The following is a 24,977-nucleotide window of genomic DNA, read 5'->3' on the forward strand; positions in this document are numbered from 1 at the left end:
TATTTTGACACTCATTTTGTGATCTCTAAAAAGATGCGATTCTGCGAGATTGTAAGAGGCAAAGTTGTCACACCCAAACAAATCCTGAGTCCATAATTTATATCATAAATCCCTCTCTCACAAAATTCCTTATGCACAAAGTTGTAACCTTTCAGTACTTAGATTTAATTCAAGTAAAGATATATCTTTAAGAGCTGAGGGAAAAAAATTGGAAATCCATAGACTATCTTGCAAGACTCTGAATATTGATGTTCTTCCCAAAAGCATACCTTGAAATCCTAACCCCCATGGTGACAGTATAATGGATGGGAACTTTGAATAATTAGGTCATGAGGGTTGTGTCCTTGTGAATGGGATTACTGCTGTTATAAAATGAGACCCCAGAGGGCTTGTTTGCTGCTTCCTCTATGTGAGGTTAGAGACCATCCACAGTATATCAGATATGCAGGCACCTTGCTCTTGGACTTGTTAGCCTCCAGAACTGGAAGGAATAAATGCATGTTGTTTATAAATCCCCCAGCTTATGGTATTTTGTTTTAATATTCAAGTGGACTAAGACATATACTCTTGCTAATTATGTAAGGTAAAAGTCAAGAAATTAAAGCAAAATTTAGCTAATAATTTGTGGCTCTCCTTTACAAAGTGTAAAGGAAAAAAATATTAGTACAATACTTTAGGATCACAGCTAAAGAGGACAAGATGTGCAGCAAGGAAGACACTAAGGTCAGGTACATAGCTACACTCCTTATTAAGTATGGATCCAGATATACTTTTATCCTGCCTCAGAGAAGGAAATGTAAGTCAAGACATTACAAGTAGAAAGTTTATTTTGGGAACTAATCCCAGAGAAACAAAGCAGGGGATTGGGAACAGGAACACAGGGGAGGAAGAAAGACTAATATAAGTGTAGGTCATTGCTGAGAGTGAATGGGGCTCCATTCTACTGAAACCCATTGAGAAGTCATGTAGAATGTGTCCCAGAACTACCTGATCTTGGAACAAAAGAAAGGAATATATAGCAACTGGATCCTACTCTCTGTTTACTAAAGAGCTGTTTTTTAAACAGTAATTAGTGCTCTGCTTAGAAAGTTCAGTATCACTTCAAAAATGTAAAGTTCTGTGCTGTGATTCTCCTCATAGGATTGAACAAAGAATCCATAGAGCATCCATATTCAACATCAAATGTGATAGATCATGTTGCCTGAGCAGCAAGGAAGTTGGTACTCAGAGTCCTCTCTTCCTCTGAGCTACACTGGAAACTGATATCCTTTACAGTTAATTGGCTGAGTCCCTTGGAAGAATATTCTAAATGTAGTATAGGCAGCCTCTAGAATCCAAAAAGGCCTATATTATGCTGGATCTAATCCACAGTGGTAGGGCTTATGAAGAACATCAACTTCTATCACTCTCTGCATCTACATATCTTACTGAGGCATCCAAAGCACATACTAACTCCTATTCACAAGTTAAAACGTGCCATGATTTTATAAATATCATAGACAAGTATAGTGTTCTGCATATTATTGTAATGGTGTGGATGTGAGATGTCCCCCAGAAGTTCCTACTAATAAAGGAATATTTACAGGTAAAAAGATTACATTATGATAACTACAACCTAATCAGTCCATCCTAGTTTGAATGGACTGACAAGGGGGTAACTTTGGAGAAGGTGGGTCAGTGGGGGCATTCCCTGGAACTGTGCATCTTCTCTATGACCTCTTCCCCTCTTCTCTCCTGCTTTCTGACCCCACCATGAGCTAAGTAGCTTTCCTCCACTGGATCTTTCCCCCATGATGTGGTGCCTCACCCTGGCCTTCTATGGAATGAGACCTGAGAAACCATGAGCCCCAAATAAACTTTCCCTTTTCTAAGTTGTTCTTGTTGGGTCTTTTTGTCACCCTAATGAAAACCCAACTAAAACAATTACCAAGATAATAAAATTCTCTGTGCATTTTAAAATTACAGAGAATGAGAGTTAAATTGATTAGGGCAGACTCACACATATGTATTACTATCTGTCCTACATAAAAGCAATATTTTAATTTCCTTTCTTGATTATAATTGAAAAGCACACATTTTCCCCAAATATTAGTAGGATACCAGGGAGGAATAGAGGCATGCTGATTGGTTTCAGTGAAGTTATCATATCTGGTCCAGCTGTTTGGTCCAGTGGTCTACCATAGTTTACCATCACATGTCATGACCCAATTGACTTTTTAGGTATCTCACATATAAAATGGTACATGATAAAGACTATTAACTCTTCACTGTCAAGTCTTTGATGGTAGCATATAATCTGGTATTTCCCCTATGATGTAGCATCACTAATGATTTAATATATTTGTTTGGGATGTATAATTCTATGGAATTCTACTTGGTCTTTCCTAACAGAAAGATTATGAATTATTCCAAAGGTCAAATAAACCAGTGTAAGGATCCTGCCAATTGCTCAGTATGTCCATCCCTATCAGGACTGAGAGTCTGGGATAAATAACCGTGGGACACCTTATTTGGGCTAGTACTCCATGTGTAACCTGCTTTGTATAAATTCCCATTCTAACCACACAATACCATAAGCCCTTTGATTTCAACACTAGCTCTAACTCTGTACCTTAAAAATCTTCAAAAGTCTTGATATTTTTCTTTCATGTAAACTGCTATGAAAAATGACCACAGAAACTTTTGGGGAAGAAATCACTATTTTGTGTAAATTTTGTTGATATTGCTAGACCTTTCCTCTAAACCTGGCTTCCCCTTTAACCAATGAATATTGGCCTGATGAACTAGTTTAGATTTTGAAATTTGATTAATGGCCATGATTTTCCATTGTGTTGGAAAACACCAACCTCTGCAAGGTAACATTTTTGTCTGCTTATATGATCCAAGCACCGTTCTACCCAGCTACTCCCAAATTTCACTTTGAAAGTCATCATAATCTATTATCCATTACCATAAAATCCTATTGATAAAAGCATTCTGGCTACTACTTTGACATTTCTGCTCATTTATATCTGCATGGAGAATGTTGGTGAAGTGCTACTACCACATTCTGCCATTTTAGAATTCTATAATCTTGATTTTAAAGATCCTATTTCCATGGCAGAATTTCCTGTTGCAGATCTTTTCTGTAGTCAACAGTAATCTCTGAGCTTCTAAAAGATGCCAGTGTGCATCTGGTCAGTGCATTTCTCAGAGTGAATATCTTTTGGGAACTTGCTAAAAAATAACTCCTATATAATAAATTTATGTTAACATCCCCACCTCTCTGAGCTTTCTGAGTACTTTTCATATTTTATGAAAGCAGTTCCTGTATCTCTACCTTACTTAATGTAACTCATCATGATGTCTGAATGTCAAAAAATATCAAAGCAGCATATTAAAACTGACTCCAGGTAGTCTCATGAATAATTAAGCCCAAGTCAAGTAAGAATGCTTTCATATTAAATCCTTCTGGCCAAACACCACTGAAATCTGGACCTATAATTTTTCAGCCTAAATCTATTTGTATATGGTCCCAGCTAACTCCAAAATTATAAGGGGGAATACTCCATCTACTCTATTGGTTAACTGTAATTGTATACTGAAGACAGTAGTAGCTTAGAATTACAGAGTTTACAAAAGAAGCTAATATTTTGTGTCTATAACTTAATCAGAAATATGCTTATTATTTATAAAGCATTTACATTATATGTACTCAGTTAAATAATCTATATGTATTATGTTATTAAGTACATAGTGCTGATACTTTTTTGAGAAAGTTTCTAGAATGTGTGATGTCTCTTTCAGACACAAAGGGTATACACAGAATTCAACAAAGGATGAATTCTTGAAAAAGAGTAATAGGCTTAGATCTCCTGAGAAACAAAAATGACTTTGTATTTGTTAGTATTTTAATTAAATTTTTTAAATTCTTGATTAATTTTGATGCATTGAGAGTAAAACACATTACAATTTTTTGAGTATATAAATGTGTTGATTTTTTTTAAAAAAATAACTTTATACTAAACTAAAATCAATGGAAACAAAATTATTTGAAGTTACAATATCAAGCAGCAAAAAACAATAAGTGCTTTCTCCTAAACAAGCTGTGATGATTACATTTACCCATGTTAGCATAAATTTAGTAAATATCTGTCTTATATATAGAAGAAAGAGTGTGTGTGTGGGTGTGTGTGTGCACGCTCACGCATGCTCGCATGTGAACACACGGTGAGGGGGAGATTGTGAAAGTAAGCTATTGATGTGGAATATTAGACAATAAATTTCTGAATGTTTATCCTAAACTCGTCCCATATTATATCTAAATATTAATTTTTAAAAATATATTTAGTTTAGTTGGAGATTTTCTCACATGCTGATAGACATATCCAGTTCACACATATATATTACAGATGAAAAAAGTAAGCTATACTGAGTTCAATAATCCACAATAAAAAGTACATATATTATTTGATAATTTCTGATAAATAGTGGAATCTGATTTTTTCCTGAGTTATTTAGCCATAAACCCAAAATCTAGTTTGTGTATTTTTCATATGAATATATTAGAATTTTAAAATAAATTTTAATAGACTGAATCTGAAAAATAATATGGAAATATATACAAAGGCATATAAAATACTTGCAAAGAACAATACACAGGTAGCACCAATAATTTCAAAATAAAGAATTGGCTACCAGGGTTTGCTAAGATTTTTATTACTGGTAAGATTATCATTTTGGAATCTGTATAGAAGATTAACAAGAATAAAAACTTTAATGACTACAAAAGTCTTGCTAGTCAAGATCATATTTATATAGTAATCAAATGACTCATTGTGATTGTGTTATAAAATTGAAAGATGGCCTTGCCTATTTATTATGCAAAAATCAAACATTTACTAGGGTTCAGGTACAATAAATAGTAGACAACTAGTAAAAACTAAGCCTTGAACAAAAATAGCATAACCAGTGTTAAAGACAGCACCCTGTCAAGTAAAACTTGCAACATATTTCTCAGCAATTAAATTTATTTATGTGGTATATAAAAGTCTTCAGAGTCTAAACAAAGACAATCAGCACACTAGGGAAAAATAGAAAATATGAAAAACCAATAAACAAATATGTAAGAATGATTGATAAACATGTGAAAATGATCAAAGGGACTAGTGATTAAACAGTTCAAATTTAAATTACAACAAAATGTAATTTATTTTCTCAAATGTAATAAGACTCTACCTATGTATATACATATATTTATAATATAAATTTTCATCAAAATTATTCTGAGATAGTTAGAATTCCTATTATCCAGGTAAGAAAACAGGCACAGAGAGCAGAGACATTAAGGTCATACACACTGTTGGTTGTCGGGAACCCAAGGTTATGTGCAGGTAGGCTGATTCCCACATCATGCTCTTAACCACTTTATTACACGGACTTTACACTTCTATCCCTTCAATACATCAAACCCTCAGGCACTGCCCATAACCAAACAACATATTTTTGAAAGAAGAATCTAAAGAGCCTAGAAAGAAATGTTGCCATAGAATAGTTCTAGAAGTAGACAATCTCTGTGACTCTCATGGCCATACGAATAGGCTGCAGATGGAGAAATACTGTGATGAGGAGAGGTGAAACTTCTCCCTTGTACAGTGTTTCCAAGTTTTATCACACTCAGATTAGAAAAGTAAACAAGTCATAAAGCTTCATGGTATCAGCCAGGAAAAATCATCCTCAGGAGCAGCTGCCAAAAGCATGCCCTTTAGTCTTGGGCCAGGATGCCAAGCCTCAGCTGTGCTGTCATCCTTTTTTACACAGTTTTTTAACTGAGAAGAGGCCCAGTTAATTTTTCAAACAGGCAATATAAGCTGAAACAGATTTACCTGCAAACACCAGAATTACTTCTAGGAATGAAAAAAAAAATAATGATACTGAAGCACTATGTATTTCTTAGGATCAAAACACATTGAAATAGTTCCCCAAATGAAAATGCATAAGAAAAAAAAATAATGATCTATTCTTCTGTTCCAGAACTTATTTTGGATCATCTGGAGATCAAAGATAGTACTCCTGATTGTGAGTGTTGATAGAGAAAATAAGAAAATTCTGATACTAAGAAGGAATCAAAATGAAGAGAGAGAAAGTCATGGGAAAAGTTAGATAAAAAGTCAAATTTTTAGGGTTGGGATTGTGGCTCAGCGGTAGAGCACTCGCGTAGTATGTGTGAGGGCCCTGGGTTCGATCCTCAGCACCACATAAAAATAAATAAATAAAATAAAGATATTGTGTCCAACTACAGCTAAAAATTAATTTTTTTTTAAAAAAAAGTAAAATTTGGGATTTAAAGGAGCAGGTTTCGCAAATTCAGTGTGAGAATATTGGGGATAACGGGAGTTTCAGTGAGTCTTCTCTTGTAAACTGCCTATTATAAAGCTCCTTGTGGCTTCTTTAATTTGGACTCTCCTATTTTATTCCAAATTTTTCTTTTAGAATTTTTATGTCTTCAAATTTTAAATAATGATAAATTATAGGACTACTGAATTTTCTCTGAGCTAATATTCAAGTTAATTCTATAATTTTTCTTAATTTTAATAAAATTATTTTCACTGGACTCAATTGTTTCTATATACATATTTAGACAAACTGCTTTACTTATCAATTTCTTTGTATCAATTTTAATAATTTTTGCTTTTGTCTTTGTGTGTTTTATTACAGAGTCTTTTTTTCCTACCAACTTTGATTATATCAGGTCAAGTTTTGTAGAATCTAATTTTATTAAGAGAATGCCGTTTTTTAACTCATTTTCTGTTAGTAGCAAATATTATCATTTATAATTTTAGTTCTTGTGAGTTTTGATTTTTTAAAATAATTTTTAGATTTACCACTTTCCAGTTTACCAACAGGATTAATTTTATAAAAATGTATTTTGCCATTTCCATTTGAACCATGACCTTCTCTGTCCGTCTGTGGACCTCTATATCTATCTATATATTGTTTCATTCTGTGAAGAATAATATGCTTTCTTTCATTTGTTTTCCAGGGTCAATACAATAGGATCAAAAGATCCTTAAAAATTAAGATTTGAGTATGCAAGAAGCAAAAGAAAAGTTAAAATGGTGGTTTGTGAAATTCCCACATTGTTCTTCATTTTCCTCCTACAGCTGTGTTTTTTGTTTTTCCTTTAATTTTACTAATTGAGAATTTTTCCCCTGCTATAGTTGATTGTCAATGTGAATGTTCAACTTTTCAGGTTAAAGCTGTAATGATAAGAATTGTTAATTAATGAGTAAAACATCCTGAATATTCTTTATTTAAATTAGATTTCTTCATTATACACAAATATGTAACCTAAATACATTACATCATATGTAGCCCTTTCTTTTGCTCCTGCAAGTTTTTTATTTGCATATTACTGGTAATTTTAGTACCCTTTGAAGGTCTCAATTTTTGTGCCTGCTATTAAATTGGTTTTAGGAAGCACGAAGATGATGACTCTGAAAGCCTGAATGCACATAGCACCTGCAAACATTTATTTTTTTAAAAGTTCTCTATGAATATAATGACTAGGAATAAGGAAGGTACATGTGACCTCATGCATCACATTCTTCAGAACAAATGCCTCCTTGGTTGCAATTATGTCATCATGAAATCATGTTCCACATTCTAAAATAAGCTCATTGCCATATGAATTGTTATTGTGTGGAGTTATTTTTGTAGTTGTCTTTTTAACAGCTTCCTTAGATGTGTCTTTTAAATTTATCACAATATAGAAAAAAGATTTCTTGTTTTGTTTCATGCACATGAATACTTGTTTCGATGTTAAGAGATGACCACTCTTTTCTGTATTGCACATGAACTTGCACTTGAGTTACACTCAAGTATGCATACACGCACACACACACACACACATACCCACCCACACACAGATGTACCTAACTTTCTAAAATATATACTTTTTGACTTCCAATAAAGGTCATAGAATTTTCTCCAATGTCACAGTTCGGGACTCACCTGTGGACGTGGATGTCCTGTGACCAGACAAGTCAATTCCAGCGTTTCTCCTTCCCGGATAGTGTAGACCCTTTCAGAGTAGCGCTCCTCCTCAATGTTACAGGCCAAGCCTGAGTGCACAATACGAACCGTTGGGGGAGCTGTCGAGTCAGGAAGAAAAGAGACAAGATACATAAAAAGCTAAGTAAATTGTCTTCCCTTGAATCATCTTGATTGTAAGAGCAATTCTTACTAGACTTCACCATAGTCAGATTCATCACTCTTAATACTTTGAGTTTCCCCAGGGATTAAAGAATTTGTTAGATAGAAAGTTTCAAATTTATCTAACAGTCACCAACACATTCTGAAAATGGTAAAGGGGAATAGAAAGGTGGGAGAAATTGATGCCTATGGAAATCACTGTGCATTACAAAGCCACATGGTAAAATTAGATTGTTAGAACATATGAAGCTTCTTCCTTTATGAAATACAAGCTTTACTATACTAAGGAACACTAGTGCAAAATAGGTAGTGCAAAAAAAGAGAAGACAATTAGGAGGGGGGAAGGAATTTGAATTAAAGACATTGGCATTCATCAATTAATTATATGAGTCCTTTGAGGCAAGTAAGAAGCCAAAAATAAGAACTGAACACCAACTTACTTTATGATAATTACAGACCCCTGTTGATGTGAACAAATGATTATCACTGAATTAAGACATTAAAGAAGGCAGTAAATCATTGATGCCTAAGTCTAAAATTCTGATTCAAGAGAACCTTGGTTCTCATGAAGCTGTCTAAATTCATAAACATAATTTTTTTTTCTATTTCAGCACTCCAGGTCTAATAAAACTTGACAAGCACTCAACATGCAAACTCACATAGGTCATGAGAAACGCTTAGCTTTAAGACATGTTCCCTGCAACAAAGTAGATGATGACAGCTACTACTGCAGAGTGGAGACCATCTCCATTTATGATCACTGCATTTTTGTTTGCAATGCATTTAGGGGTAGAAGAGAAACAGATATTTTTGCCAAAGGAAATTTTAATGACTATATGTAAATGTAAAGGATAGTGATGTCAAGGATTTACTGGGAAAAAATATTGAGCCTAAAAAGAAGTATTCTTTTTGGTTTGAACTCAGGGGAACTCAACCACTGAGCCACATCCCCAGCCCTATTTTGTATTTTTATATACAGAGAGGGTCTCACTGAGTTGCTTAGCTCCTCACTGTTACCTAGCCTGGCTTTGAACTTGAGGTCCTCCGGCCTCAGCCTCCAGAGCCACTGAGATTACAGGAGTGCACCACTACAACTGGCTAACAAGCAATATTCTTAACAGTTGCTTCACTTTCTTGAAAATTAATGCTGGAATATTTGGAATTTTTATTTAGCATTACGAAGATTATGAATCCTATAGAGTTTGAAAATGAATTTAATGTCTGTGAAGGGAAAAAAAAGATTTTAAGGTCAAATTATGGGAAAATCCCTTCTGGGAAAATGTGTTTTTAAAGTAAAACAATATTTTCCAATATGTAATTCTTTGCTTTATATAGCATAAATGCATAGACCACCCATACAATTGGATAATTTTAAACGATGTATTTTTGTAATCTTTCTTAATATCAAGCAGAAATGAAGATGGAAAAGCCCATTAATATATAATGAAACAACTGGCATCTCTATTTCTTTCTATACACCTGAGAACAGTCCTGTTCTTCAATCTTAAAATTCAGGACTTTGCTCTCCAATACCAATTATCAAATGAGATAAATATTTTGCAAGAGGGGTAAGGAAAAAAGCACCAAGAAAAGTATGTTTTATATGCACAATAAACACCCCCAAACTCAGATATTAATACAGAGACTATATGTATCCACAGAAAACTCCCAGAATCTGCATTTTTACCAAACTCACCAGTGATTACAATGACACTGTTTCACAGAATAGATGAATAAAAATCTTTTTTTTTTCTGGGTCTTTTAAATATTTGTTGAATCAAGGAAAAAAGTCCAAGGGCTAAAAAGTCCTTTCTCCTTTGTCTTTTAAATAACTAAAACTCATGCCATACATCATTTCATTGGTTTGAAAATTAAATGACACTTATACAAATCAAATGTTTAGTTTGATTTATAAAACTAATTTATCAAAAACTATTTACCATGTTTTGGACTCTGTCTAGACATTGTAATAGTTTGTTAGGTTTTATGGCATTAGAAATTCTTATCTTTGGTGTTTCTCTAGTGCTCTGATGTTTGACAAAGTGTTTCCTACAAATCATTTCCAACGGTGATCAAATTTAGACTTCAATTTAGATAAGTCATTCTAAAAACGTAATTATTTTAAGACATCTGTCTTATATAATCATGTACAGATAATAGTAAGTTAACAAACTAATGACAATGAATAAATGCTTGTAAAATAAAAATAGGAAAAAAAGTCAAATAGAAAATATAGCTCTCTACCTTGAAATAAACTTTAATGCTAAATTTAGCTTAATAAGTGATAGCTCATGTTTATTAGTATACCTAATTATACTGTTACATGACATCTTTCCCAGACTAATTTATACTTGTTATTTTTGTTTTAATATCAAATAAATGCATAGTATTGTTATTTTAAGATATATCTTTCAAATGCATCATTATGCAAATAAGTAGCTTTATTTAAACTATTTAAATTATACAGTAGGCAAATTGTGACATTTACAAGGGTTAATTTTCTGCTATTTTCTTCTATATTTTAACACATTCTTGGAAAAGGTAATTGCCTATGTACTATAGTCATCAAGATCCTACCACCTATCCTATAAGAGGGTGGAATATTTCACCAAATTTAGTTTCCAATAAATACTCTTCTTGGTATGCATCAAAATAACACACTTAAGATGCTCAATAATAAGATGAACACTTATCTTAAGAAAGTAGACCTGAAAGGGCCTGAGAGCTCATTCTGTTCACTGTCTTATTTCCAGGTGAGAGAAGGAAAACTCGAGAACTTCCAGTGGCCTGGCTATCTGTAGCCTAAATGGACAAAAGACAGTGCTTCATTCTTTCCTTCCTTCATGGTAGCTACTGAAACTACATCTGTCATAGTTAAATGAGGACTTTTAGTAACTCCCCAACTAAACCTAGAGTAGAGGAGTAATAAAAAATTGAGAAACTGTAAACAAAATAGATTACAAAAACTAGGTCAACAATATAGCTAGTAAAATTTCTCCAAACTCATATAACATTGTCCCAATTCACTGGCCCACCTCCAGACCCTTCCAAATCCATAACATCTTACAACTATTAAATATTACTTTGATATTTCTATTTTCATCAGATTTCTTGCCTAAGAACCTATACTACCTCCCCCTGATTCATTAAAGTGTCCCATTCCCTTTTCCTGGGTGGCAAATGAGTCCTCTGTAAAGGGTCCCCTTATTGACTATTCAGCCTAAAATCCCATTTTTCTGTTATATCAGTGTATCATCCACGAGAACATAAGGAACACTAAGATTTTAAGTGCTTCTCTTCATGATGCCCTACTTCTAGAATTCCTAGACTGATTCTATGTTCTTCACACCTACTTGAATTATTAACAATTACTTTCCTGCCCTGTTTTTTCCAGGAGACATGTATTGCCTCCTTTTTCTAAACATTCTAAGTAGATATTAAGCACTTCAGTGCCAGGATAAGCATCATATTTGACACCTGTCTCAAATCATATTACTCACAGCATAGAATAGGTATTTAATAATTAATTTAAAATTTCTGTCTTAGCAAATGCCACTAACAGTATAATGATACAAATCTCTTCTTTTAGCAAAATAGCAACTGTCATGGCACTGAATTTACTTAAACTTTACATATAAATGCAATTTTCCTTAGTATAGCAGAAGCAAGACATCTTTTATCCTCTGCTTTGTTAGAAAAATCCTCAATTTATCATCCTGAAACTGGACCAAGGGTTATGTTCCCCTTTGCCCTGTAGAGTTAGCAATGAATTAAAATGTTAAAATATTGCATAAGACTCATATTCTTCCAAATTTTCTTGAAGTAAACCAAATCTCATTACTTTCCTAACATTAATCATATCAGCTGCCTTAATTTGAGCAAGTTGGCCTTGGGTTCAAGAGGTCAGTCTAAAAGGGCAAAAGGGAGGCACTCTTTTATCTTGTTAGAATACACTTTTGAAAGTCAAACCAAATTCTGTTGGAGAAAGAACACAAATAAATTATTCTCCAACAGCAAGAACTAGGAGCATTTTTATTCTTTTATGTCATATACAGACTTTTAGGCATACATTTATTGAGCAACTGCTATACAGGCCCAAGGCTATCCAAAAGATTAATGTCATGAGTTGTGACATCTAAAGGCTAACGCCCATTGCATATGTCCAATTTATTAAAAATAAAAAATATATTTAACTGAAAAGAAGAGGTACTCTAACAGAAGACAAAGCAGAGGAGGACTAAGCCTTCCTGGGAGACGCAACTTCAGTGACATTTAACCTACAATTGAAAAGATGGTGTGGGGACAAAAGGAGGAGGACGTTCCAGAGAGCCCCAACAGTATAATTAATGTACACCTATAACAGTGTCTGTTGTGCTCTTGAAATAACTACATTGAAATATAGTCCACATCTTGACACTGGCACTACCCTCTCAACTTGCCATGTAGTCTTCAGACAGAGGAGAGACACTGCATAGATGTGGCAGTGGACATGAAGAAAAGATGCCTTTTAGAAGTCTGCTTAAACAGGACATAATAGTGTTGAGGTGAGGGAGAAGGAGGCAAGGTGACACTGAATTTGATGCCTTGGCTAACTAAATCAAAGATGATTTTTTTTTTTTTTAGTAGAAGATACCACTTAAGCACCATGCAGTTTGTGTGGAGAGGCTTGAGGAAAAGGACCCCGAGCCCAAGTCACAGGGGCATTTGTTACAGTGAGGACTTGGATGAGAAAGGTTTTAAAAGAGAAGTTTTTTCAAGTAACAGGCACATGTCCTGAAGGGTATGCTGTTATTAGACAGCAATTGTTTTGGTTTTAGGAGTTTTCTCTCCCTGAGAGCTCTGAGAAAGAGCCTTGTACTTTAATAAATCTTTCAAATTCCTCCTGTGCCTATTCTCTGGGAATTCAGGTTACCTCTGCAGGGCTGCTAGACTTTTACCGTAGATCAAGGTAACTTATGTTCTTGGTGGAGGAAACAGAGCTCCTGAGATGGACAATGTGGGGAGACGAATGTTCCCTGGTCCCTCTCTTAGAAACTCTCCTGGAGAGATTGCTAAACCACTGTGCACCAGCATCCTTCTTGCAGTCGAGAGTCTAGAGAGACAGAGCAAGTCATCCACACCTTACTGCCCCTCCTGTCACACACAGCATGTATTACTTACGCCTTTCTCTTAGCTATTTTTCAGTTTTGTTTATAAAAGCAAACACAACACTAATCAAACTTGCCTTTCTTTAAAATTTTTTTATAATTGTACATGGACAGCGTGCCTTTATTTGTTCAGCATTTTATGCGGTGCTAAGGATGGAACCCAGTGCCTCACACCTGTAGGCAAGCATTCTGCCACTGAGCTACTGCCCCAGCCCATCTTTCATTTTTTGATCAATTTAAGTTGTCATAATCTTTCATAAAACTTACCTCATTTCCTATAACATTTCATACTTAGTTAATCACCATTGTCAATAATTGGTATCTTCTGCTTATTTCAATTTCTAATATAACACATATGCACACTATTTCTATGACCTCTCTTCTTATTTTCTCTTTCCTCATTTAATAAACAATGTGAGTCCTCTCCCCTGTTCATTTCCACAGTGATTTCCCAATCTGGCTTTTAAATTAAGTGTTGTGTACACAGACCTGCTCCACAGTTATTCCTGTACTGTTGATGATTGCCTGGCATCCTTTCCATAGCCTAGTTATATTACATGGTCTCTTAGCACGAACTCAGAACCAGAAAGGGAGAATATAAAGATTTGGGGGAGAAAGTGAAGAATTCAGTTTTGGATACTGATGGTGAGCTGATCAATGGCTAATAAGTCATCGAGGGACATAAAAATCTAGAGCTTTTAAGTGACAGCATAGATGACATCTCTACAGCAGAGCATTAGAGTGAAAAATTAAGAGGGTGATGACAATACTATAGTGAATATGAATTCTTAAATAGAGAAGCCAAAGAAAGAGCCTTAATATGGTTACAAAGGCTGAGAGGTAGTAGAAGAAGAACAAAGAAAATGCAGCATTTTAGAAGTTGCATGAAAAGAGGCTGCAGAACTCTTCTGACGGAGTTGTCATTTAAGAGGAGCACAGACAAAAGGTCATTGCCTTTGACAATTTAGATAGCACTGGTGAATCTGAGTGAGACATGACTATTGAGAAGTGGGATAGATAAATGAGGTTTGAGGAGAAAAATCTTACATTAAAACAAGTTGAGAGCTAAAAGCAAAGTCGATATTGAGGTTTACACATATGAAAAAACAATTGGTGAGGAGACAAATCATATTTCTATAATATCATAACACAGGAATGCATAAAAATAATTACTTAAATTTTTATAAGAAGTGGACCATAATGTTCGTACTCCCAACACAACTGTAAATTCTTGCCCATGTACTATTTTCTAATGTCTTTCATCATTCTTTTAAAATTAATTTCCCTCAAAGTCCACTCTCTTTCTTTTCTTTCCCTTTCTCTTAGTTTATTATTTTATCAATTCAACTTTGCCGGCTCCTTACCACATACAAAATAATCTCTCAAAAGTATTTAATCTCTTCCGTACAATTATAGCCAATTAGAATAAATCCCCACAGGATACACATATGCTTCATCTCTTTCATATTAAAGAACAAAGACAGAACCATGGCATTTATGCTGGCTCTATCAAGCCTGCTCCTGACTTTCCTTTACAGTCTAGAGACAGGAAATTACAGTGCACCTTCTTAGCCACATGTCAGCACCTGCTTTGCAGTCCCCAGGCCATAACAGTCTGAATTCTACCCTATCATTTTATGTTTGGAACAGAATAGGGCAAGCAAATAGAAGACCACTTTCACAAGCTGCTATATTTTTTCATTATTTTGATCTCTTACCTCTCCTTCAGACTTTGTGTTTCTGACTTTGCATCCCAAGCAAAAACCTTTCGAAATTGTCCTTTTACCCTATACTTTAAAACAATATAGATTATTCCTACAACCCACTGCCATATATTCTTTGCACCTACACTCAAACATGCACAAAAGCAAAGTATTCAATATGTAAGTCCATTCTAATAATTTCCTTAAAATAGAATTAAAATCTAAAATCATCATTTCAATAATCCTCCACAGGGCAATATCCTGGTAGACAAGCAACATACAGATCATTTGAAATCAGCCTTCAACTCACTTGCCTTGTTTGTTTCTATAGGTCATTTTCAAATAGCTACAATTTCAGTATCAATGTGATTTTACCTCTACACTCCTCTACGTGTTCTCCTGGACACTCTGGAAGGAAATGCTTTTTTATCTTTGATTTGATGAGCTATAAAATGAAAGTAGTAATAGTCTATTGATTAAACTGGATTTAATCAAAAGAAGATCATAACTACACTGCATGACTTTGGGGGAAAGGCTTTGATTATGAAAGGTTTTGAATGCTCTTGATTATTTCTTCAGCCTATGTTGAGCAGCACTGTAATAAATTGAGTCACCCCAAGAGACTCTCCAAAGTCTTAGGTAAAGGTAAGAAATTCAACCGTAAAGTCCCTGGTTTTAGAAGACAGCCATCAACTCGACTCTAATAACAAAAGCCACCATAGTATTTTAAGTTAGGGCTTGTCAAGAGTTTAAAGGACATCATCTGTTTGTATACAATATATATTATTTAAGAAGAAAGCCTGTCCTCAAGAGAAAATTGTGGCATTCAGTAACAATTTAATTATGTACATTAAATTTTAGCATTAGACAAAAATGCAATTTATATTGTAATGTTAAAACAATGATAAAAGCAACAATGTTTTTGTGTAAAAACTCTTACAATGCTCTTTTTGCTAATATTCTTGAATCAAGTTATTCATAGAAAATTGAATACAAAATTATAAAATAACAACCTGAATTATCTTCCATGAAATGACAGGTATAATTCCTTTTGAATGAAAGCTCTGTGCATTTTGAAAATTTTATTTCATGAAGGTTTCCACATTTGCAACTTCAAATTTCATTATAAATACCTCCTTTATTTGTTTTCATGTGAAAGTGTTACTTATTAATATCTAAAGCTAAAACTTCAGAGTCCCATATGTTTTATTGATGGAAAAACATGAAGGTTTCATGAAATGCAAGGCTCTACATTCCTTTCAAGTCCAGTATTTGACAACTCTGAAAACATGTCACAGAGGAACCTTGGGCCATCAAGGTTGACACAGTCATACTTGGCCTCTAGTCATCATCTCTACCTGGATGTTTCCCTCCCAAACCCTTGCCTGTGTTCTTTCCTGTATTTCTCAGGAGAAATAGTTGGCCTAAAGATGAGGGATATTTGAAAGTCCATCAAATATTTCATTATGCTCCTATTTTGCTCAATAGAACTTGTGTGCACTAATCAGAGTACCCTGACATGGAGGCAAATAATGTGGGGGAACTCAGCTTCCCCTCTCTTGGGTAGGAAAGTGACATTCTATTTGTAAGTTCCTGCTATTTTTATGACACATCCTGAAGTGTCTTCAAATAAAGCCTGAATCAGGTCTGTACATAACCAGTCCATTTTAGATTAGAAAAAAAAAAAAAAAACACAAGAGAGTATTCCTCTTGCTTTTAGGGTTGCATTTTTAAGGCTTTTGAAACTTGTACACATGCCTGGTAAAAGAGAGAGAGGCTATTACAGCACTGTGGGAGGGGGCAGCATTTAATCCTGCGTCTATAACCAGGTCTCCTTCCTACTCAAACTTGTGAAACGGCTCCCTCTTGATAGTGTCAGAAACCATATATCACACAATCAGCTAGCCAAGGTTTCTTGAACCAAATCTTTTTTTGTCTCTTATGAATTGTCACCAAACCTGGTGAGTTGACGACTCTTGAAGGCCCAGGTAGGTACTGACCACATCTTTTCCCCCTTCTGACATGCATATCTGAATATATTCATTCTTATCTAGAATTAAGAGCTTTGCATCTTTCTTAGAAATAACTATAGAACCTCAGTGCACACTAAACAGAATGAAATCAGTGTCACCAATGTGTTCTAACCTTAATCACAAATCGGGGATTTATAGAAAGCTATTCTTTCCCTTCCAGCCTAGCTCACCAAGAAACAAATGAAATTTACTACAAAATACGCCGAAAATGAAAACTTCAATTTGCTTGTCCTGGAGTGGCAAAGGCAGACAGAGAATTATTGAGGATCTGGTCTGACAACTTCCCCACTGCTTCTTTCCACTTACATATCACTGTTGCTGCCTGTGGGCCCCAAGAGGACAAGGTCCTCAGCAGGGTATGACAAATTCTTTTAAACCCCAGAAGAGAGGAATCAATGCAGTGATGGCAGTGATGATGTCCACCCCATCTGGCTCTTTTCCCCTGTGGGCCCGGCAGAAGGGCAATTTTCATGAAGTGAGGGTACTTGTTACTAGAGTGGCAATACGCTTAGGAATGGCAGTGCCTGTACTTCAATGATCTTAGTTCTCCCCCAAATCTTGAAAATCACTTTTTTTTTTTTTTTTTTTTTTTTGCTGCATCCGAAAACAAGAACACCCACCAGTTAAAGTTCATGAGTTGGAAAGCTTGGTTTGACTGTTCTACTTTTCACGATTTTTACTATGAGATATGTGTTTTTATTTTTTCATCTTACCATGCTACTTCCCCATTTATGAAGTCTTAGATATTAGGTCTTTGGGATTTAGTTGATAAGAATAGAATGTAGAAAAAAAGTATTACCAATTATGTGTATTCTGATAAGCAAAGTGAAATTTTATTGAACTGCTTGGCGCCATAAGAGTTCAAAGAAAAACCTTTGTCTAAGTCACATGATGTGTAACATAAGCAATTGTCAGTAAATATTACCACTCCACTCTCAATTTTTTAATATTAGTCTTTGACAATTTCAAAAAAAACAGCCTCAAATTCCTGTTCAAACAATTTGATTTCATTTTACTGAGGACAAAGTTCTTAAATCCATCCTGTAGGTATCTCTTTGTTTCCACATTGCATGACACTTCCCAGGCACTCTTAAACCTGCCACCTCTCACATCTGTCACTTCACACCCCAGGGGCTGGCCATGGAGGCATAACCCAGTTCTTAATTTTAAATGTTTTCCACATTTTCCTAAAAAAGTTAATAAATAACTCTTCTAAGAATTGTCATGATTGTTATTAATAATGTGAGATTTTATTAACAAAGCAAATAATATAAAAATTACTGTATCACAAAACATCTTAAAATTCCTTAGAAGCAAATTTAAGGGTTGACTCATAACACAACAGGTGCAAGAGATGCTTTCATTTAATTTTATATTTATATCTTTAACCTATTTTTTTTTCTATTACACATTTCTAATTAATGGCACATCCCTGAAATTTTTTGAACAAACAAGGAAATATATAAAAAGTAACTAAGTACATAATTACTCCTAGCCACAGCCGCTTATTGGTAAGTGTAAAATTATTTGGTTTAAATTGTCCAGCAATTCTAATTATTCTAATTTTACCCTAGAGAATTGCCATGATCATGTCCATATTAGATGTTAAACCAAATAAACTATTTGGATTTTAATCAATGCAAGTCGTAAAACAGATCACTGTCTTTCAAATTATGCTTCCAAAATTAAGTGGTTTATATATATGTTCAATGCTGTTCAATGTAAATTATTTTAAAAGAATATTAAGTAGTTTAATAGTTTGTCTCAGATATTAACAAATATAATAAGTTAATTAATAAACTTATACTAATGGGGGAGTAAGTGTGAGGCATTTGTACACCCATGCTTGTTGGATAGAGCCAGCACAGTTTTTCTGGGCAAATGATTTGACCTTTCTGTCTATATTTCTGTATCTGTGAAACTGAGTAGTAATCAAACCTTCTTCAGGATTTTCTGATGAAGTGACGATTAATGCTTAATACTGTCAATGAGCTGGCAGTAGATGCCAGCCATTAATACTTTCCAATGTATGTGGAAACGTTGTATACATAGAGACGGTGTACAAAGAAGAGCACCATGAAGATGTTCTCTGAATTTTTTTCTTGAACAATAATAGAGATTATCTAATCACAAAATATGAAAAAGATATAATTTTGTCGTTTTTTGAAAATGATAAATTTATAAATAATGTAAATATCAAACAATAAAGCACTGGCTTAAGTAATGGTGAAACACCCACAAATAGATCATATTACTAATACAAAATGATTCAAATTATTGACATAGAAAAAAATCCACAATATATAGCTAAGAATAATGGGTACAGTATGATCCATCTAAAGTACTATTATATATTCTGAGCCTAAATACATGCCTGAAAGAGACTGGCTACAATGTTAACAATGGTAATGTCTGGGGGCACATCTTTCCCTGACTTTCTTTGCTTTTTTTCTTAATATGATTCTATATTTTCAATTTTTTCACAAGAAGCACTTTTTATTTTTTAGAACTAATAAAATGATCGTAGAGCATATTTCTGTTTCAGAGTCAAGCTGTACCTCTCTGACTACAATAGTTTCTCTACTTTCACTCCAGAGTTGCCCAAATTCTTTTAGCCAGATGGAAAAAGGAGAGACTTAGCTATATGGCCCTACCATATTTTCCCCCAGAATTTCAGGCCACTTTTTATTCATATAGAATATTTTCTGACTTTTCTTAATATTTTTTCTCTACTTCAAAAATCTTGACCTCTTCTTTGTCCTACCAAGTTTGAGTGAAGTACAGCCCACATCCTTGATTGCAACTTTGAGGCAAACTTCAACAGTTTTAGTCTCAGTAAGCGTTCATGTAATACTGAAATCTGTTACCATCACTGGAGTATGACATGTGTTTTTGTACTCTTTGGAGATATCCATGTCGATTTCTGCTCTTCCTATTCCCAAGTTTCTTAATGAAACTCTTTATAGTTTCTGGCATTCTTCCAACCTCATTTTAACTCTTTTCAACTCATTTGTATAGCACAGATGATAATAAATAAAATTCCAATGAATGATCAAGCTCATTATGGTTCAACTCTCTAGCCCTGTCAAATTCCCCAGACCCCCTAAAATGAACCAACCCTCATGCATCATCTTACCCACCCACGTTTTATTGTCCAGTCTGAAGGATTTGTCTCCCAGATGTCAAAATTGCATTTTATATCATCAATATAATTTAAAGAACTGACAAAAATAGCCAAAATTTTAAGCCAAAGAACATGTAAAAAATTCTTTAAATAATAATTTTCTGCTACAAATAATTTTCTTCTGTATCTGCTCAATGGTATTGGTAAACAATGAGCAAACACATAATTGTTCAAATGAATAATATATATGTGTACTCACATACATAAATTACATAAATAGATTATACTGAATACTATATATATGTGTGTGTGCATATATATGCATATATGTGTGTGTGTGTGTGTGTGTGCGCGCGCGCACGCATATATGTATGACAGTGAGAGTTTGATCTTCCCAATGTTGCTAATGTATTGGGTTTGATGTTGGATTTCCTGTATTAGAAATCTTAGCATTTAATTTTGGATAATCTTATTTTCCTTTTTTCATGAAATGGTGATGATATGCCTTTCTACCTCACACTGCTATAGCAATCATATTAGCTAATTTATATATAGCTTCTATCACAGTTTCTGGTTCATAGGACTAATCAATCAAAATTACCTTTTTTTTTTCTGGCAGTCTGAAATCTCCATGGAAAGTATAAACATTTAATGAACAAAACTGTTAATGATTAGAAAAACTATTACATACTCTTCTTAATAAATTTTATTATGAAACAAGAAAACTAGAAATAATGTACATTTGTAAAAATGATGCTAAATTTATATAAATTGCCCATTTAGTAAAATTATCAATTTTGTTAACAAATCTATCATTCTTTTTTTGAGATTAGTAAAAAAAATGAATGAAAAGTTAATGCTGAAATTTTTAAATAAAACCAGGCTTTTCAAAAATATATGTGGAAAATAACTTATTTAAGTCAATACTGTTATTTACTTAATTATTGTCATAAAACACTTTTAAATTAATGAAAAGTAAAACATACTTAAGGATAGCTTGCAGACTTGTCAACAGAGAAGCAATTCAGGAAGGCTTTTTTCTCATTAGTCATTAAAACCAGCATTCAAAGAAATAACATTTCAACCCTCTGAGTGTAAAGCATGTATCTGCTTCCTGCTATACCTCAAAAGGAGTCAAACAATGTAGAAAATTCAAGAAAGTATCCAAACTATTATAAAACGACATTCTTCATACTGAAGTTTCAATATCCAAAATGAATAGTCACTATATGACATAAACCAGAAATGTTATTATGCAGATGAAGACTCCATTTTAATTAAGGGCTGAGAATGAGAGACCTGAGGGTCTAATTCCAGAGCTATTTCGACATTTATCAAATGTACCTTAATTTACAATGAAAGGCCTGTTTGACAAGTTCTCATGTTGCTGTGCTTATATTAGCTATCAGGACCTTTAAGTGGTGTTTTGTCACTGACCTACATTAGTATATCAAATTATGACAGCAAATTAAAGGATCAACATCATAATAATTCAAATTACAATCTCCAACCAAATATTTATAAGAGCACCTCAATAGCAATGAAATATAAATATCTATTTCTACTTTACTCATTTGATGAGAAACACTAAAGAATAATTGAACACAATGATAAATAGCTCTACAACCTCTCGAGATCTTTTTTTTTTTTTTTAAACTGAGGATTTAGAACTGAGATTATATCATTCAATCCTGGAAATATACTTCCTCTTTAAATAAATAGGACAAGAGATTATTAATTTCAAGAAACCCAAGGGCAAAGTCTTTGACATAATTTATGTGTGTATATGTTTATGAAAACTTCATATCATGTTGGCATAATATGTCTCTAATATGTTTTCTGTTTCTTGAGGCAGAGTCAATTAACAGGATGCTATGAAACCAAAGGCTTTTATACTTTCTTTGGAACACTTTGCCTAAATTTCCTAATTTCAACTTCTCAAGAAAAGCTTCCTGTAATGTTTACCCACACTGCCGGAACTTTCCCCTAGGAAAACCACATTCTCCCACTGATTTGTGTGGAGGGGACCCAGGCTTGCTTCGATTTGGTATTTTAGTGGAAAGGGTAAAAAAATTACAAGACTGGCCCTATGAAACTCTAGGTTCTTCCCATCCATTCTTATTCTAGAAGACATACACATTAAGCTGTAGAAGGACCCAGTCACTATCTATATGGCTCATGAACTCATTCTCAACATAGATCTTGCCTTACCTATCAGGCCCCTGAACCCAGATATCTACCTGGCAGCTTTTCTTCGACTGTCTTGATACATCCCAATATATCCAAAATTAAACTCATGTTTCAACACTTCTCTCGATTGAAAACAGGATATCTGCTTTCAGCCTTTCTTACATCATTGAATGACAGTGCCATAAGAATCACTGATTACACCGGACACACAAAAATCTCTCCCTTTACATCAGTACTGAGCATTATTGTTTTTTACCCTCTAATTGGTCCATTCCCTTGAACTTCACCACAATCATGCTATCCTCTCTCACTCCCATGAGTGATGGCCCCTTTTAATGGGGCCTGGAGGCAGCACACTAGTGATCTTTACAAAATGACCCTATTAGCCCTTTACTTAGGCCCTTCAATGGTTGCCTGATACTTTTAAAATGTAACTTCCATTAGCATCAATTGAACACCTTCTATTCTCTCACCTAGTTTCTCATGGGATTCAAACACCCTTTTCTTCCAGTCCTTCTCACTTGCTCTGTTTAATCCTGACCAAAGTTCTTTGAAAGTATTGTTCTATCTGGTTACAAAGTCCTTTCACACTTCTTAACCTAGGTGTTGCTTACTCAGAATAGAGAATTCAAATCCACTGTCACTGCCTCATGAACACATTCCATGACCCCCCTGGATAAGTCACTCATTTATATGCATGCAGAGCAACATGAGTCTCTCTTTCATATTGCCTGTCACAGACACCTTTTTATATACATATTTGTGATATTAAATTCCGTCTCCTCCAGTCAAAAGCCAACGACATATGGGCAGGAACTGTGCCTGCTATTACTCAGCATTATATACCAAGCACCTAGCTCTGTGTCAAGCACAGTGTTGCTCATTAAGTGTTTATTGAATAAAGTAATGAAGTAGAAAAAATAGCCAATACATATAAGAAAAAGGAAGGGAGGAAATGAGAAGAGGAAACAAGTAAGTTATTTTATGGAAAGGGAAGCTAACATAATTCTTGAATATGCACATACACCTGAAACCTAATTTTACAGATTGCTTGCAGGCCTTTTTCCAAAAGTTCCTGTCTTTTTGTAATTCATTGTTACTCCATTGAATGAGACTAAGTCCATATCATTTATGGTAAGATAAGTTACATAATATTTTCTTGTAATCTGTGCAGGAAAGACAAGTTCCTTTCTCATGGTCTATTTATTATGTGGTAACTTCCACATATACAATGTCTGAAAGTAGTTTGCTTAAAAAACTTATTGTGATTTTTATAATATTTTCTCTATTATAATATTCCTTTTTGTTTATTTCTATTATAATATTCTTACTGGTTGGTAAACTGATATTCAGTTTTCTTCTGTTGTTCTAGACTAGAATAATAGATTTCTGCCTTATACACACAGTTTACAGATACTGACATTTGTAAAGAATGTCCTTGGGTTCCACCAAATTCAAGCAAACCATCTCTTTTCAGTCATGTTTTGTGAGTGTACATTTATGATGTGCAGGCAGGTTGCATTATATAACATTTATTATAATCGGCAAAATTCTATTTGCCTTTTAAATAATGAAACTATTTCTACTCATCTCTAAACCCTTATTCACCATGATCTATTAAACTTATGCTCCTCTTTCTATTATATCATTTCTTATAAACTAAAATAATATTTTTCAGTCAATACTATAAACACTCCAACCTATAGAAAAAAAATGTCAAGGATATTTTGCAAAGATTTATTTCCCATGATGAGAGATACTCTGATACAGTATTCCTCACCTACTAATTTTTTTTGGGGGGGAAGGCAACAGTATGGCCTCTACTATCTTGATTTTTGTTTGTTTGTTTGTTTATGGCAGTAGCACAAGAAACATACTTCAAATATTTTAAGTATTATTACTAAAGAAGACATATTATTTGTTATCACATATATCCCTCTAAAAAGAAATGTTGGAAGTCTAACTCTTGGTACTTCAGAATGTGATCTTATTTAAATCCTTACAAGCTCAAGTTGAAGTGAACTCATCTGAGTGGGTCCTAACCATATGCATATGTCCCTGATTTAAGAGGCAATATGGAATACAGACAAACACACAAAAAGATTGCCGTATGAGCATCAAAAGAGCTGTTGGGGTGATATATCTGGCCAAGTCAATGAACACTCAAATTTGCTGGAAAACCATTAGAGTGAGGTGAGATGTATAGAAAAGACTCTTCCTTACAGTCTCAGATCAAATCAACCCTGATGACACAGTGATCTTGGACTTCTAGTCTTCAGAACTGTTAGAAAATAAATTTCTGTTGTTAAATCCTCCCAGTTTGTGGAAATTAGTTACGGCAGACCTAGCATATTAATACACTGCTGAACAATAAGTGAGAAAGACGGAATGTTTAGAGTATAGCAATTTCTCTTGTTGAGAATACAGTCACCAAAATTGAAATGCAAGTAGGAATGGTAGCAGCATATCTATCCTTCCTTCCTTCCTTCTCCCTATTTCCTAACATCCTTTTTTACATCTTTCTCTTTTATTTTCCTAACCTTCTTTTGCTATTTTATCTCCTCTCTCCTATTTTAATTCTTCTTCC

General features: G+C 34.1%; 1 protein-coding gene across 1 annotated transcript in view; it reads right to left on the minus strand.

Moving 5' to 3' along the window:
• Mdga2 (MAM domain containing glycosylphosphatidylinositol anchor 2) overlaps window positions 1-24,977 on the minus strand; it is a 772,336-nt gene that overhangs the window by 419,027 nt on the left and 328,332 nt on the right. Inside the window, exon 2 of the mRNA XM_026391061.2 lies at window positions 7,993-8,132. Coding sequence (XP_026246846.2) covers window positions 7,993-8,132 — 140 coding nt within the window. The remainder of the gene's footprint in view (window positions 1-7,992; window positions 8,133-24,977) is intronic.

Source organism: Urocitellus parryii, chromosome 6 (genome assembly GCF_045843805.1).
Source record: "Urocitellus parryii isolate mUroPar1 chromosome 6, mUroPar1.hap1, whole genome shotgun sequence".
Classification (NCBI taxonomy): Eukaryota; Metazoa; Chordata; class Mammalia; order Rodentia; family Sciuridae; genus Urocitellus; species Urocitellus parryii.